The sequence below is a fragment of the Aristolochia californica genome, unplaced genomic scaffold, assembly GCF_029961685.1.
Source record: "Aristolochia californica isolate CCGP_79_NKW_82.1479 unplaced genomic scaffold, dmAriCali1.0.hap1 SCAF_7, whole genome shotgun sequence".
NCBI classification, from domain to species: Eukaryota; Viridiplantae; Streptophyta; class Magnoliopsida; order Piperales; family Aristolochiaceae; genus Aristolochia; species Aristolochia californica.
Genome location: NW_027182268.1, coordinates 42,124,206 through 42,142,124, shown reverse-complemented (window position 1 = coordinate 42,142,124; position 17,919 = coordinate 42,124,206). Strand labels below are relative to the sequence as shown.

Below are 17,919 nucleotides of genomic sequence, written 5' to 3'. Positions count from 1 at the left end.
AAAATGGTAAACAATTGAAAAAAAAAAAAAAAAACAGCTACTGCTCTCTCTATGCGGCATGCGCTCATCCAAACATGTGATCCTATCAGGCAGCAAAACCGTACCAAGGACGGAACAAGAATTATAGGATTGAGAGATGCAGAGGTGAGCTCCTCTCATATAACAGAGATGTATGCAAGCATGCCAAAGTTCCACAAAATTGAAAAGTTTCCCTTTCGATAGATGACCATCTCAACTGTGTACAGTTGCCTTATCACGCTCAAGCATGCCCATAATATACGTTACCATGAGAATCAAAAGACTGATCCGTTGTATCCCTCTAGTGATGTGATTATTGAGCTCCTAGAATGGTCGTTCGTTGTTTTTTGGCTGAGCACCAGTATGATTTTCTGAATCAACATCCCCCACAGCAGTTGGACTCAAAATCATATGGCATGACTCGAGAGGAATATCGTCCGGATCAGGAGGGGCAAGACACCTGAACAACGAGGCAAGGGACTGTTCAAACATGTCCTCAAGCTGATAAAAATGCAAGTTATCCACTGGTATATTTGCAGTACCCAGACCAACACCCATGTCAAACACCTGATCCGATTTTCCATTAGAACATCTCGCAGTGGGAGAGCAATTCTCTAACTCAACCTTCTCTGAGTCAGTTACCATACGCCTTACTAGTTCGTCGCTCAGAGCACCATATCCATCAACAGCAAAGGTCATATCTATACTCCGATTATCTGTAGATATTTCCTCCATCAAAACTAGCTGCTCATCAGCTCTCAAAGAAGCAGCTTCATCAAGAATCTCCTCAACTGAATGGTCAACAGTTGGCAGGTCTTCATAGCTGTTGAGGCTATCCCAGTTTGAGATGCTCAAACATGCTTTTGCCCGCTCCATCTTCTTCCTTCCAATTTTACTAGGTTCAATCCTTCTTTGCTTCGCCATGTCAGCAAGACCCACCCTAGGTAGAGACACATCTGGACAAGATTTAGATTCCTTTGATTGAGACTCACCCGCAGGCTACACAGAAGACATCCTGAAGGGTCTGCTAGCACCCAAGTTTCCTGATTGTTGTACGCATTGAGGATTCTCTTGGTCAGCAGCACGTTGAATATTGATTCCAAAATCAATGAGAGGTGTTTTTTTCCTCTTCCTGTTCTTCCCAGGAAGAGACTCAGCCTGATGAGAAACAGTTCCAGTATCATCTGATTGAAGCTTTCTTTTTCTCCTCTTGGTGATGCCATCAGAATCTGATACTTGTCTCCTCTTCCCCTTGTTTTTCGCAGGATGACTCTCAACCTTTTCAGAAGCAGTTCCACCATTGGCAGAAGCCAGATATGTCATCTCTTTCTCAGCCGCATCAGCATTTTCATTCACGTGTATTGAGCACAGAATGTTCTAAAACTTTTGTGACATTATGATTTCCAACGGATGGAATTAGAGCACCCATTTTTGGCTTGGACACGAGAGTCCTCTTCTTCTTTTTCTTCCGAGGAAGATCCTCTGTCGTCACAGGTGTCTGCTTCCCACAAGCATTAGCTTTCTTCTTTGAACATCTGGACTTGTGATTTTGATTAGCATCTCCATTCTCATCATTTAATGTATTACTTACCCTACACACGGGATGTAACAAGATGAATAAAACACACAGGGAGCAGAAAGTAAATGAAGAAAACAGAAACAGAAGTGCTAAGAAGTATTCCAAACAGAAATTTACCTTTGTTCTCTTTTCGAATTTTTATTTTTTTTGTTTGCTTCTTCTAAAAGAGAACTAACATCCGATGCAAGACAAAAGTCATTAGGACTAAGAGCAGGTCTTTCAACCTCCCGAACCACAAAGTTGGTTAGAAGAGCACCTCTCTGAATCTTCCAAGTTGCTTGGACCAAAGGAACTTCATGCCGGAACAAAACTTTCCATCTCCTGGACACATAGTCCCAACAAAATAAGCATTACTTTTAAAAATTCCAAAATACAGCTAGAAGTCTCAGAGTATCACAAAATTAGCAAAGAAATCAGAAATGAATCTTCCAAAAAATCTTGAATAAACACCAGACACATGAATACATACCTCCTGCACTGATTATCAGTTCGTGGTGGCAAAAGTAATGCAACCTTAGACCAGCAATGCCCATGTTGGGTAAGTGCTGCTTTCAACTTGAAATCCTCTTCTTCAGTCCAAGCTTCCAGGTTTAAAGACCGGTCTAGGACATTGCACCATCTGTCACCAAATCAATTGCCTCAAAATTCTGATACATGAATTTGATTGAAGGGAACTCATCTAGATATTGTCACATGAAAAGATATAATAGAATCAACTACAAGTTATGCAGCCATACCTTTCTCGACACTGGACTTGTGTCCCACCAGGAACAAATCTAGTTATTTTTTGCCAGGTTTTGGCTCCAAAAATTAAAACAGCCACTTTTAAATGTTTATCTTCATCCGCAGTCCATCTGCCTACCCTTTTCCTGGAAGGGTGAAGTGCTTTCAACCATCTGGATCAAGAAGTAACTCACTATCAGTTCAGAAGTAAGAAAGAAACTATGTACAGAACTCTGAGATAGGGTTATATTATCTGTACAGAAACCATGTCTTGACAAAAGGTTTGCTTTTTTTTTTTTTTTTTTGACAACAATGAGAAACAGGATTCCCTTCAGAAGGCTTCCGGAGGAAAAGTAAAGAAGCAATAGGTACAAGAAAAGGAAAAAGAAAAAAAAAAAACACAGAGCATGACCCTGCAAAATATTATATCAAGGACAGGTCAAAGTAAAACAAGTTTCCTACTTTAATGTACAATAGTTATAAAAGTTTAAAGGTTTCCATAAGATGGGGCATATATGTAGATTTGTGTAGCCATTTGTTGATTTGATCCTTATCCTTGAATGTCTATCCATTGGTCAGTTCCATTCATGTTGATTCAGAACTCACAGAAGCTAACACATGCAGATATTGTGGTAAAACAAGAAGTAAAGTAAAAGAATGCACAATTAAATAAAAAATTTGGAAAAGAAAAGTAAAAGCAGAAATAAGGAAAATATTCTAGTAATTTGAGTAAAAGCAAGGTGGCCGTAAAATACAAGCAGGCAAAGTAAGAAGATCTGGTGACCTTTCGGAGCACTGACGACCAGTCCTTCCTTTCAGATGACTAGCTATAAGCGGCTAATCATCCTCACCCAGAGCTCCTACAACTACACGTAGCTGAGCATCTTCATCTTTTGTCCAGTCCTTGTTCACACTATAGCCATTCAGACTTCGTTGATAACGAACCAAGCACTGACATGGAGTTCTACTTGCACCCAATAAAGTAGCAATCTCGATCCAGTTGTAAATACCTCTTTCTTGGATGAAAGACAAGAGTTTCTTATCCTCTGGCCTAGTCCAGGGATTGTGACAGATCAAAGGATCCTCCCAGTTCAACCACCTATAAGTATATCAAAGAAAAGGAGGCTTTTACATTGGCTCAAACAAATCAAATAAGTACACCAACTGATCGCCTAATATTGACTTCTTAGAAGACCAAATTTAATTACCTAGCTTCACATTCTGCACCAGACCGACCAATGACATACATGGATGCCAGTCGATCCCAATCAACCTGAGGCAGGAAGGATCTCATATTCTCTGCTGTGATTTCAATGTCAGCAATAGATGCTATCATAGTATCTAATGCATTTGGATCTCCAGATGATCTTTCTGACTCACTATCAAGAAAACACAGATGAAAAAACCATGAGAGACATATTCAGACACCATCCATAGTGCAGTAGAGAGTTTATAGGGAGGGGTACGCCAGGCCATGAACATAGCAGAATGTTCCAGCACAAGGTCATCTTGACGTTGCCACTTAAAAGTAGCATCATAGAACCATATTGCCAGCTTTTGTTCATTTTCCTCTTTTACTTATTTTCAGTTCACATTGAATGTATCGAGAATAGAACATACCTAAATTGTTCCAATGCCTTCTGCAACAACATTTCCTGAACTTGCTGTTTTATTCCCTTCGCAAGATTTTCTTTCTCAGCACTCGACCAATGGCGCCGATGAAATGAGACTGGGCATTTTGCTAAGACTGCTTTATAATTTTGAACCTGGGAATTCTCATCTGGCCCAGTATACATGACAGGAATCTTCTTTTCTTGGACCTAAAGACATCATTGATGGGTGTTTACCAACTATAAGATGATTCCATGGACAGATAAAAAATATCAAAAGCAGCAGAATGACAGAATGGAATTAAGAGAAGATACGCCATGAAGTTGCACAATAGCAATGATTAAACAGCACAATCTCATCACTAGATCTTTACAACAGTCAAGAGCTACAACCTTTCCACTCTTTAAATTTCTGTCTTTAGGAAGTGAGATCAACGTGATGTGAGGATCCTTGTACTGGCATAAAATTCTGCTCCCCCTTCTTTTGCAGGAAAGCTGAAAATCCATGAGACATTTCATACGAGCCATAAGCTGCTTGTTTTTTGCAATTTTTGCCTCTATCTCTATCAGCTTTCTCCTAACAAACTTCTGACAAGCTCTATTCTTATTAATAGCTTCAATAAACCTGCGTGCAGACTCTGGGAAGCTAGAATTAAGGGGCATCACAGATAAACTGCACGTGCTATATTCAGTTTGATTCCATAAACTAGTTCCACCAGAATAGGGGTAAGGATGAGAAATGGTAAGAACATCATTATTGACCAAGCCCGTCCCATTATTTTTGTTTGTGGAAGAACCCACAAGAGCTTTCTCTAAATCTTTTTCACAGTTTGTTACTGAGAAATCTGTAAAAATATACAAAAAATAGAGTCAAGATCTGCAGCTAAATTATCATTTAAACAATTAAAAATACTAAGAAATAAAATAAAAACAAATGCTTCTTTCTCTCTTCAGTATTATATATTATCTGAACTTGCAGATTGCGTTTCCACCAAAAGAATCCCGAAATTTTGCCACAGAAAACAATCATCAAATCTGATGTCAAACAAGTATAACAGCACTCAACAAGTGTGTATAATACAGAAAACTTAAAATCCGAGTTCAACTCATGCAAATTCAAAAAGGCTAATGATAATTTTTAATGATGAGCACGAAAAAAAAAAAAGGATTGACAATCATGATATCAGCTAGCTAGCATCTTACATGACAACACAAACACGCCCTCTCAAAGAGGCCTCGGTCATCTGTCCAACCAAAATCAGTTGATCAGTTGACCCAGAACAGAACTTATCCACAAAATTTGCAGCATAAACCAGGTGGAAAACACTTTATAGGTACATCCACTAGAACCAGTCCGGGTTTAAAAAGCTAACATGGAGAAGTGACAGAGCCAATTGGTTTAGATTCAAGGACAAATAAAGTCGAAAGTTTCCCCTGGAGTGTGGGTCACATAGGTTTCTGAAACAAATTCTAAAACTAAAATCTGAATTCAGGTTTGATGGCTAAAATTTGAATAACAGAAAGTAGGGTTTCTACGAGAGAGATCATAAATCAGAACTTTTTTTTTTAATGTTGATTACACATTCAAAGTACACCCTTTTCTCCCCATGAGGTTTGAACCACACAAAAAACACCCGCATGTGGGCATTGAGCCCAGTGTGCAATCAAAACTTCATTCAATAGGCAAAAGATGCTTTCAGTACCACATATGAAGTCTTTTTATAAGCATAGAAATCAACAGAACAGGAAACTTCTTTGCTGTCCCCTTCTAGGATATATAGTCCACTTGAACTTGCTAAATCTAATCCTACTGGAAAGAGAATTATAATAGCATAAAATAGTTTCTAACTTTTAAAAGTTGCTAAAGTTTAGGCTTCACCAGCTTAGAAACAAAGGCCCAGACTTAAGATAGATTTTTTTTTTTTTTTTTTTTTGGTTGTTCTTAAGATAAGAAATTACTACTTTAAAAAAACATTTCTAATTGAAGTTTTTAACTAAAATAGCAGGTTGCTATTCAGGTGATTTTTTCATTAAAACAACAAGTTACTTTTGTTAAATGTATAACTACAGCAAGCCTAAGACTTCAATTTTAAGAACTTGAATCCAAACTAGAAAAATTATCTCTCTTCAAATTCAGGCTCCTTCTTAATCATGAGCCTCCTTATCCACAATTTGGGCCACCCTTTTTCTTTCATAATTACAAGTGACCTTACAGTGATCTGATATCCCTTAAGAATTTTCAACTAACTCATCTACATTGCGATGCACTGCATCAAGGAGTCCACAAAAGCACGACAAGAAGTAACCGACCAGAGAAAAAGGGGAAAAAAGAAAAGATAGTAAATTGGAGAAGCCAGAATATCAAATTAAATCTAAGGGGGAATAAGAGTTTCATTGGGTCAATAGAAGAGATGGAGAACAAATCTAGACTTGGAGCGATACAGTTGTATGTATTACCTGCGAAGAAGCCGCAAGGGTACAAGCATTAATACAGCCAAACAAGCAGAACAGTATGTGGACTAGGGATCCTCCAGATAACTTCTCTTTTCACCTGAAAGTTGGTCATCCAGTAGCCAATTTTTGTTACATATGCCTAAAATTATAAATAGATGCCAATAATTTGTTTTTCTTGTGGATTTTTGAATGAAGATCTGAATAAATTTTTATCTCTACAGAACAGTGAGATATGAATGTGGTCCATACGTGTTTTTCTTTTAAATTTTAAGATGTTTCATGAGAAACAAACCACATCCAATCAAAGAGTGATAACTTTAGCAAGAAGAACCTTGCTCAGCTCAGGTACCAAGACAGACATACCCATTCTCTTTGGACAGCTGAACAACCATAGATAATGTTTTCTAGCAAAGAGAAATTGTAAAGTTTGCTGCTTTCAGAGGAGTTCTGAAAAATCCAATGACATGGTCAAGATTAAAAAAAAGGGGTTTGGAACACTAGGTTTATCTCAATTGTACCAAAATAAATTTCTCTCACATTTCAAAATAAAAAATTGTACCAACAATCTCTGCCTTCTAAAGACACGTTTTCTCTGCATATGGAAGAGCTCCAATGCCCACAGACCCAAATTGGCCACGACAATGGACAGATAATAGGGAATAAAGTATGACACAAAAGTTGAAAAAGTGATGGTGAATCAATGGAACACAAGATACTGACGAAGAGATAGGCCTCCAATCTGACCAAAAAGTTGAAGAAGTGAAGGTGAACCAATGGAACACAAGATAATGCAGATAAGAAGAGAAAGGTCTCCAATCACATAGCCCAAAAGCTAAAATGTAAGCCGGTGGACATGTTGACACAAAAGGCCTCCAATTTGTAATTTCTATAGAAAAGAAGCTGAAATTTAAAACATGCATGCATACAGAAGTTGTTAACTATTATAGCAAAGTTGGTAAATTTAAGGCACCAAGCTTTCACTCACTTGGTTGATCCACTTATTGTAAATTTAAGCATTTACTTAATCTTCTTTGCCAATGACAGGGACACAGAAGTTTCCTCAAACAGTTGCATTCAGTTATTCGATACAAACAACAGATAGGGTCCAAAAAATAAATCAACAAATAGAACGGAGATGATCTTCATTAACTGCACAACTTCATCCACTTCTTTATATTTCACGCTTTTTGCATCTAACGTAGTCAGGGAACAAAATATAAATTATTAGAAGTATGCATTTCCACTGAAGAAATTGCCAGTGACTCACCAGAACTGTATTTTGCAAAACGTCTCTCAATTGCACGGAGGGTTTCAAAGTCATCTTCATCATCTGAATCCATCTTAGATGTCGACCCAAGTGGCGGAGGCATTACAGCCAGAGGAACAGGGAATCTCTCTAGAATACTTCGAACTAGATTAAGATCATCAATTTCAGTATTTTCATCTTCAGACCCACGATCGGTTGAGCCGTAAACCTGATCCGGGTTTTTTCCAGTAAGCATGCAAGCTCTTCTCAAGGCTTCCATGTCTTCATCGAAAGCATCGTCTCCTTCGCTTTCAATTTCTTCTTCATAATCCCATGAAAGAGAAGGCGCCATTCTTGGGGGCTGTTGGGTTACGATGTCTGAAGAATTTAAAGGAAAATATTAGGAAAATGGGAAGATTTTTTTTTTTAAAGGTGAAAGAATCATTAAACTGAGAAAGGAAGACTTCCACAATCATAACATTACAAAACGAAACAGTTTGAGGTGAGAGATTGTTCTGAGAGAGAACCCAGAGAGATGAAAGAAATAACAGAGGAAGTTAGGGAGAGTATACCTGCTGGGTGTGGAAAAGACGCTGGTGTAGCTCAGACGCGGTCCACCCCCGGAAGATAAAGGTTCATGAAGTGAAGGCGATGGTAGGGACAAGAGTGACGGACAGAGGCAGGGAGATGAAGAGTCTAATAGTTTAACGTAGGGGGCTTGCTGTATTCCTCCCTGTCGAGCGAGAACTGAGGAGAGTTCAAAACCTCCAGGTGGTATTACTTGAGGGCGCCAAGACTTTTCGTCGCGAGCGTGGTAACGAAGGGTGGGGTTCTCCCTAAAAGTATCAGCTTTCATGCATCGACTAGGAGTCGGAAGTCTGTTGAGATGGTGAAAGTGAGTCCCCGTGTTATAAAAGGAGTTGTGGGTTGAATCAGGTTCAATTATATGCGATCTAAACAAATTTTAAAAAGACTAAAATCCAATTTAAACAGCAGGCTCGCAATGATCGTATAAGAAAAAAGATCACCCAGGTCTGGAGAGAGGAATCTGTTATTCAACAAATCCAAATAGTTGGGCCGATTTTGATAATATTATGTAAAAAAATAAAAACAACACTCTTACAAATATTTGTATCCAAATAAGATAAACTATATTGTTTTTTCTATTTTCTCTTTCGTCTGCCGGGGGCATCTAAAAAAAATAAAATATTTTTAGTTTTTATTGCCAAATCCTAATTTGCGTGATTCTCACAAATCAGCCAATGAAATACTGGATAGTTTGACATGGTAGCAAGTAGAAACTAACAAGTGGAATTCTAGAACAAGAGCAGTAGCAACAGAATGACAAATATCAAAGCTTCGTCTTTCCGAGTGTAACTAGCTCTGTTCGTTTTGCTTCTCCTACTCTGTTCATTTTCTCCATCACCTGAAAAAGTGAAAACCTTCATGTCCCCGAGATAAAGCCCTCTATTCTTTCTCACTCCCGGCAAAACATCCTTATCTCAGGCGGTTGTTTCCGTGCGTAGAGTCTCCTTCCGTAATCGACATACTCACGAAGATGAGAGCTTCTCTGTTAACTGAAAATCCTCATATTGACGATGTAAAGACCCTTTATTCTGTCTCACTGCCCGCAAAACGTCCATATCTCAGGCCGTTGTTTCCGTGTTTTAGAGTCTTCTTCGGTACCACTCACACAGATAAGAGCTTATTTTCTGAGAACAAAGTCTTAGTGATGGATTTTTGGGTTTTCTGATATAAAAACATATTCGGTCTGAGGTAAGTTTATCCCTTTGATTTCAGTTGCAGTGTCGAAGATCTAAATTTTCTTTCATCTGGAATCTTATGCATCGACGATTTTTTTACCTGTATAATTTTCCTATACGGATAAGGCATAAGAGGAAGATTTTCATTACTGTGGGTGCTGTGGGCAGTGCATATGCTCTGTATAAGCTTTATTCTGCCCACAGAAAGAGACTTAACGACTTGGCAAGATAATACGAAGGCCAGCTTGAAATGGACGAGCTCATTACAGCACAGTAAGACAATCGCCTGGCATTCTATGCAATTGTTATACTGATTTTTTGTTAGGTTGATCGTAGGTTAATCTCCACTTACTCATCACCTATGAATGGGCAGATTAGAGACCTACTTTGAAAATATCCAAAGGATATCCGATTCAACTATATTACCTTATCCTTATGCAATCCATTATTTACTGTTACTAACCATTGCGCCAAAAGACCGGTCTGTTAGCGAAGGCGGAGCATGCATATTAAAGACAAGTCATTCCAACACTCCCCCGCACGGGGAACACCCATGTACAAATGCAAATGCACAATCCCACCTATATGGGGACGGCCAAAGACAAAGTCCCACCTATGCGGGGACGAAACAAAGACAAAGTCCCACCTATGCGGGGATGAAACAAACGGGGGGAGTGGAACTCGAACTCGAGACTACTTGATCTGATACCATGTTACTAACCATTGTGCCAAAAGACCGGTCTGTTAGCGAAGGTGCAACATGCATATTAAAGACAAGTCATTCCAACATTTACGACGCCAGATGGCAGAGGAGTTGGACCTTTCTTACTTGACAGAGAAGTTAATGCAGGGGAAGGGTCAACCTAGTTCTCTTTTATCTAAGGAGAAACTTGAGCTTTGGGAAAGCCTGAAGATTCTCAATATGTTGTCGGTTCCATTGTTTTCATTATTTATATAGTTATCTACTTCTTTTGAGCTTTGCTTAAACAGAATAATTTCAATAATTTACTTGATATTGTTTCGAAACTGAAATGCATGTTATTCATCATTTATCTATTTGTTAAGTCTATTACAAGCATGAGTTCTTCCGCTTCACCAGGTCTTACAAGGATGGCACTGTCATTGTGGGCAATGACAAATCCTTAGCCTGTTTGTAAGAATTCAAGTGAACATCTTAGGAAGGCATCTTTATATTGACACGGCCCAGGGATTGGCAAGCTCTCAAGTACTTGTAAGATACATTTTTCTGTTTGCTTTTTCAGTTATGTTATTTTTATGCATGTTAAATGTTTCATGTAGGATACTACAATCTTTTATATGTTATCCTCAATTTCAGCTATTTATCTGGTTTGTGTACACTGCTACTGGAGGTTCATTACTTTATTGTGTTTGATGTTTTATATTTAGTTACTCCAGAAATATCAAACTGATCATGCATTTGGTGAAAATAAAGAATCTACTGCTGATTAGTGTTATATCAAGAAGTTTGGTATTCATGTTCATTGAAATTTATTTTGAATAATTTCTCTCTCTCTGTTTGTCTTGTTAAACTTGGAAAAAAAAAGCACGTGAGATCACTGTAGTCAAACCCCAAATCTGTTTGATCCATAAACACGAGTTTTTATTTGTTAAAATTAAATATTGGAGGTCTCATCTCGAGAGAGCAATCTCTCAAATATAACCCTGATGGATGGAACTGTTTTCCATTTTTTTGTCAAGCCAGATGAACAGATCTTCTTTAATCAATTTCTGGGAGATTCAAATTTAGGGAAACCTTGTGTTGTGAGTTGCCATTTGTTCACAGTTCTGTCACCAACTGACTCGGGCAAAATTTGATTTTGAAGCAAGCACCTCTGCTGACAAAGATTACCTTGTGGGCCTGGCTCCTGTGGCCACTCCTTGGATGATCCAGGTCTAGCTTGTTGAAAGGGTTTGATGGTGATGTAATCTCGGCTAGATAAGGGGATTGTAGTGAGTCTACTCCAGTGTGGAATGGTAAGAGTTACAAGTTGGTGTGTTGCTAACAGGGTTGCATATATTCACCTGGTGTTCCACTTGGCTCTCATGGACATTATAATATTCTTGTTTCAACTATGTTAGCCTTGTTGAGGAAAGTTTACTAAATACTATTATTCAAATGAAACAATCTTTGTCTTTGACTCTTTGCCACATTAACTGACTAATGAACTTTGATTGAAAATCATTGGTAGCTTCTAGAGATATGGCAATAACTCATTCATTAGATATTAGACATGCCGGTGAACGAGGGTCAACAAGGAAAATTTTCTCATTAGGATTTCACTTCCTATGCCTCTTGCATAAAGATGCTTTTGTCCTAGAAGGCGAGGGAGCATTCTTAACCAAGGCAGGATCAAAGATGACTACAGTCAAGGGAGGGGAAAATAGTTACAAGGAATAAGAGGAAAGCTTGTCCTAATACGTGCAACAATATCCTTGTATCTCTTTTTCTCTTCGATAAAAGTTTCCATCATTCCCAAAAAAGAGCTACTGTGACGAAATCCCCTTCTATGTAAGTATATGGCAGCATGGCTGGTTAGCCACCATCCCTTGTCTTCTCCTGTCCTACGAGACAAAACAGGCTTAGTCCATTTTGATTCATCTCGTTTCAAAAATACTGTTTTCTTATCTCTCCCTTTCAATATCATAAGTTGTTCATTCTTGGAGTTGGAACATTGATATGCAAATTCATGCCTTTGAATATTGACTTGGTCAAGTTTAGCATTAACTTGGTTTATATCTCAAAATCTGGTTGCCAAACTTCACTTCAATAAAACATTCTAAATTTACTCCCTTTCTTAGCAGAGGGTCATAATCTTTGAAATGCTTAAAGGATCTTGTTAAAAATATTGAAGAATCCAAATACAGAATTTTCATATTCAAAATTTGCAGTAGCCAAATTTACCTAAATCTTTATTTCTATATAATTATGTGTAAAATTAATTTTCAAAAAGTTTCTATTGGAAAGCGGGAAGTTTGCGGTAGGAGAATTCAATTGTTTTTATAATTTAGCAAATATATCTGGTAAACTTATTAGATGTTAGAGGTAAAAAAAAAAAGATATTTGAATATTTGAATATTATAGCAAGGTCATTTAAGGCATTAAAAGTATCTTGTCAATGATGTTTGATTTATTTCATTAAAGAAGAGGATAAAATATAGTTTTGGCTCAGTGGCCACATTGGGGGTTAGTGCAACAATTTGAGTTCAAGCTTCACTAGGATCCTTCAAGACAAAAGGATACTTTTTTCACGTAGTAGGCTTTATTGAAGTAAAATTTGGCAAGCCTAGTTTTTGGTTGTAAGATTTGTTACAATGTCTTTTTAAACATGTTCCCAAATTTTAAACATATTTGTATGTTGTTGTTAGGGCTTGTTGTACAACATTTAAGAGGCTCAATGAAATACTAACTAGGATACAAAATGAGATAATTATTCATTATAGACCAACTTTTCTGTTATTGAACGATGCCTTTTAATTTTGTTCAAAGTTATAATTTTGAGTTTTTAATTAGTTTTTTATATTCTAGGAGAATATTTTCATTTGGAAACTAGATTCCTAGGGTTTAAGGGGGAGCAGTGATAGTATTTTAACTTTTACTATTGATTAAGTTATAAATAGGGGAGAAGGGTCTCTAAACCCTAATCTCACCCACACTTCAGTTTTATAATTTCACAATTTTTTAAACAACAAAACTTTTACAAAGGGCATATCACCTTGGTCTAAACAAGCAAGAAGACATAGGGGAGTAGTGATAGTATTTTAACTTTTACTATTGATTAAGTTATAAAGGGGAAGAGGGTCTCTAAACCCTAATCTCTCCCAAACTTTAGTTTTATAATTTTACACATTTTTAAACAACAAAACATTTACAAAGGGCATATCACCTTGGTCTAAACAAGCAAGAAGACATAGAAAACAAGGCATACTTGGTTTGTTTCTCAACAATAACTTATACACTCTTTCACATATATATGTATATCATGCTAGGTATAAATTGTGCTCAGTCAATTTTTTTTGTTAAGTTAATTGGAATCATTGACCACATCACCTCATTCAAAGATTGTAGTTCATCCAACTCTATGATAATTTTTTGATTTTATAATTTCTCCATTTCTTAATTCATATTATTAGGTTGTTAATTTTATATAAAGAGTATTTTTTTTTTCTGAATGATGAGGATTGATATTCACAATGTCTTGTTGGAGGTTGACCCCCTCTTCTGCAAGATTATCAGCAAGACTGTTGGCCAACCAGAGCACTTGGGACGGACAATTGAAATACACTGCGGAAAAACAAAAAATTGAAATACACTCAGAAATATCTATAATTCTGATTAAAAAGATGGGGTTGAATATCTAAGGAACACCATCTGAATTCTTGCACCAGCCAATGAGAAGAGCAGTCTCCTTGAACTATATAGAGTTTGTTAAAAAGAATTCAGAATAAATTAAACATATCATTTACTTGACTGTTGGATTTTGTGAAATCATTTTTGAAATCTTTCCTTACTGATGAGCTGCATTATCAATGAAATCTCACTGAAAGGGTGTGTATTAGTATTCTACTGGTGAGACAAGTTTCTCCGTTATCTGCTTTTATTTCTCCATTGATGTAGAAAAGAAATGTTTCGTGTGCTTTTGGGGAGGGATGCCTGCTGATGCACTGTTTTCCTTTCTCCATAAGGACTAAATTAATGCATCTTTTCCTTGAGTAGATGATTGTACTGGCACTCATCCGGTGGTCAAATGTGCAGGATGAAGATGTTCTCTTTGACAGACGTGGTCAGCAAGAATTTCTTGGTACTGCTGACTATCTCTCCAATTATGCTATGAGCTGTTTGATTCCAAACATGCAAAGAGCAGCAACTGAAGTTCTCAAGCAGTAGATCAGTTTCGATTTATGTTTTGTCCTATGTTCTAATAATTCCTTAATCCTTTGCAGATAATGTACTTGCCTGATGCACGAGATGAGAACTTTATTTAGTTTTTCAAAATACAAGTCAGACATTTTCTCTGATTCCCATGTTGATACTATTGATTGAAAGGTAGGACTGCCTTACGGGCAAAAAATTTGGATGCTTTATAGACCGTATGAGCCTTCCATGGTGGCCTATGATTGCCTGCACCCCTACTCTATTTTTTTTTCACAGATTTTTGAGTTACTCTTCTCATTTGATAATGAAAGTTCCCTATTTCTTTTCCAGTATTATAACTGAGCTGAAAGGAGTACGGACTCAAGTCCATATAAGTTTGGTGGAGCCATTTCTAGTTTAAGTTTAACTATCATATTAAAATAAGACTCAAAACTTCATTTTTTAATTTATATTTATTTATTTTTTTTGTTTTTTTAATGAAGATGTATTTTTATTAACAAGATAAAATTAGAAAGGTGGAGGGAGCAAATCTCTATAATTATTTGTATCCTATGTAATCATGATTATTTTTTTTAAAAGCTCATGATTGTTATTTATTTATATGTTTTTGTATTTATTTATATTTTAATGATAAAATGAATATAATGGCATTATTGTATTAATAAGCAAATGACTTTCTTATAAATAATATGACTTCTCTAAAGAATAAAACTTGTTGTGCAGCCAAGGTTGGCCATGTTTGATCCCAGCCTCCTAGTCCTTGCCCTCTCTTTCCATGTAGTCATCTATATAGTTTGGTTGATCAGTTTTCAGATGTCTTTGTTCATTTTTTTTTTAAGCAGTAAGCAGCTCAGGGATCCCTTTGACATGACTCGGCTCCATGACACCATCATGCAGATACTGAAGGCTGTGAGCTGGAGGGGCCCACATCAGTGGGTGGCATACTTGTTACCTGAAAATGCTGTCATCTACAAGCAGTTGGTTGGCATGTCCTCTAGTGATTTTGACAGTTCTCATCCGCTTCCAGACATTAGTAAGCTTAAGCAACTCATGGTGGAGACCCGTGCTGTTCTATCTAGGTATTGTGGAGGTAATTATTGTAGATTTTACCTGTTTGCAGCTTTGGTATGGAAAGGTTCAGAAGCAAAGAGAACATGGACTATAGATTTTGCTTTTGTCCAAAAACTTTTGTGATTCTGTATTTTATAGTGTATGGAGATTTTTACATAATAAGATGAGAAATATCATTCTTGATGTGGTAATTTGGGCCTGATTTTCGAGTGAAAAGCATTTATTAAAGCAACTTAAGATGCCTACAAAGACTCATGCATGGAGGCATTATTGCTCTTTGATTCTTTTAATCCATTTGTTTTTAACTCCTTGCTACTCTTGTTCTTTCTCTTTATCAGTATTTTCTGGGAGGGGCATACTTTCTTTTCAGTTTTGATCATCACTACTGGTCATGGTAGCTTTTTGCATGCAATGAGTGGAAAAAAGTACTGGTCATCAGGAGCTCTGCAGCTGTTGCTTAAATCTGTCATTCGTGGGGCCCATGGATCTGATGCTCCTGAGTGATATCCTTTGCATCAGCCAGGGAAGATGGTGTGCTTTTTACTTCAGCAAGCTAGAGTACCAAGTGGATGAGGCAGGCAATGTTATTACCGTTTATTTTGGTTACATCCCGGTCAATACTGTTTCATTTTTCTTGGATGATGTGTGTGAAATGTCAAAACCTGCAATTTCTAGAGATAATTTTTTATTTTTCTGAATGTCGAGTACATATACTCTCTATATCCCATAACTCAATGAAACTTGACTGAAGAACTCAATCTAGATCAATACCTAACAGATAGCCATGCTATATCCCCTCTGGGAATAAGCACTCCTTTTGCACTTCAAAGAAATTACTATTTTAGGTTCAAGTTTACTAGGGCATGTCCATGAGCAAAGCTCATCACGGAATTATGATGGATTGGGACTTTGATTCAATGGCCATATGGGTGGGTTTCTAGTGTAATGTCTTCAGTTCAAGTTAATCAGCATTCAAAAATAAATTATGGTCAATTATTTGTCAGTACCTTTGAGAGGGCTTCAGCCATTAAATTTCATATGCATGGTAAACAAGAATACTGCTGCTTTTCTTCACAAATTCATTCTGTTATTCACCTGATTTGAGACTTTGGCAATAACAATTTCGACATTTATGATGTATGTGACCACAACTACATGCTGCATGAGACCAAGCTTTATAATTTGGATTGCTGATTCTGTTTTCCCACGAGGGCTTCTGTTGTTACCAAAACATGTCACTTACTTTTTTACCAATTTTTTGTTTCAGTTGTGAAGATTCTACATTTTTTTTCAAGCAGTCCTGAATTTGAAAGTGTTGAGAATTAGTCCTTCAAGAAAGTGTTGGAGGGATTGATGGAAGATCTAAGGAGCGGGTCAGGTGTTAGTGCTTAACAGGAATTCCTCTTAGCTATTGGGGAACCAAGTCAAAACAGCTTTATTCAGATTAATCCAAATTTTGCCAGAAGTCGGAATTTTTTTACACTTCTTCACACAAACATGTCTTTCTAAGCCCCTAAAAGAAACAGAAGACGAATAAAAACTGGCTTTCATCAGATGATTAATGGCTGGACGATGGAGGTGATGATGACAGATAAAGGCATGACATCTGATTGTATGGACGGCAGTTTCTCCTTTCAACCACTGGATATAAAACTTTGTACTTTAGTCGACTGCTTCAAGAGATACAATTCTTCTCTTCTTTTTTTTCTTTTTTCTTCGTCTGTTGAAATAAGAATTGCTCTGATAGAGATAAGAGTTGTAAACCAGATGTGAATCAAGCGCAGAAATTCCAGAATGGTGTACTCGGTTCTCTTTTCTTCTTTTATTTGGCTCCATTGTCTTCCCTTCTGTGTGACAAGAAAGGGCATTTGGAAATGATATGACAAGAAACAAAAAGAGCCAGCTGCACGCATACAGGATGTGTGGGGGTTCTGGTATTTGACGAGACCATCCACATGGCCGTGCCTGTGCTTCTGCTCACCAGCATGTCAACTCCGTCCCTACAGTGTCTGGGCTACAGAAGAAGCTGAGGCTTATGTGCTAGTGACAGCCTTCGTTGGCCATAACCGCCAGCCAGTCTCGTTGACGTCGCAGACCATCGGTCACTCATTTTCTCGAGTAGGAACAGCAAGTCCAGAGAGTGAGACAGTCAACCTAACTAGCAGAAACATAAACATTCATGAAAAAGCAAACATAACTTGTAACGATAATATACATCCTCCGTCCAGATTATCTGGTCATGCAAAATCCAAAAACCAAATTAGCAGCGGAACTCAATAGTGAAGTTGGCTCAGAATGAACTAGGACGGAAGCAATTACCAGTCATAGCATTTTCCAGAATGGTTAATACAGTAATAACAATCCAACAGCGAGGAGAAGCCATTCACCCAATTTTTTTTGTGAGAAAAAATCACCACAATCTAATAAAAAAGAACCCTACTATATGCTTGAAGCAGGCCGGCTTACATATGAAGACAATTTAAGAGGGATTCATACATTGCTTTTCAGACGCATTTGGCATAGTCTATAAACAAAGAACGAGAGTAATTGACAAAAACGAT

General features: G+C 37.3%; 2 protein-coding genes across 4 annotated transcripts; one reads left to right on the top strand and one right to left on the bottom strand.

Annotated features, from left to right (window-relative positions):
• Positions 1-1,016: 1,016 nt before the first annotated feature.
• Positions 1,017-7,886, bottom strand: LOC137937517 (uncharacterized). The gene is made up of 10 exons (XM_068782577.1): positions 7,652-7,886; positions 4,246-4,775; positions 3,941-4,140; positions 3,529-3,699; positions 3,172-3,419; positions 2,721-2,733; positions 2,335-2,493; positions 2,067-2,216; positions 1,715-1,918; positions 1,017-1,610 (listed from the first exon to the last, which is right to left on the bottom strand). Exons 1-10 carry the CDS (start codon positions 7,884-7,886, stop codon positions 1,367-1,369), a joined length of 2,154 nt encoding a protein of 717 aa, XP_068638678.1. The 3' UTR covers positions 1,017-1,366.
• A 3,482-nt stretch (positions 7,887-11,368) lies between these two features.
• Positions 11,369-17,183, top strand: LOC137936670 (peroxisome biogenesis protein 3-2-like). Of its 3 annotated transcripts, none has more exons than XR_011109561.1 (5): positions 11,369-11,388; positions 14,168-14,213; positions 14,356-14,458; positions 15,185-15,366; positions 16,626-17,183. XR_011109561.1 is itself a non-coding variant. In XM_068781487.1 (5 exons), the coding sequence occupies exons 3-5, from the start codon at positions 14,436-14,438 to the stop codon at positions 16,682-16,684; spliced, it is 330 nt and encodes a 109-aa protein (XP_068637588.1). In that variant the 5' UTR covers positions 11,369-11,388; positions 14,168-14,213; positions 14,356-14,435; the 3' UTR covers positions 16,685-17,183. The 3 variants fall into 3 exon arrangements, 1 of the variants encoding a protein (XP_068637588.1); XM_068781487.1 differs by having other exon boundaries at positions 15,130-15,377; XR_011109560.1 differs by lacking the exon at positions 16,626-17,183 and having other exon boundaries at positions 15,185-15,982.
• The last annotated feature ends 736 nt before the right edge of the window (positions 17,184-17,919 follow it).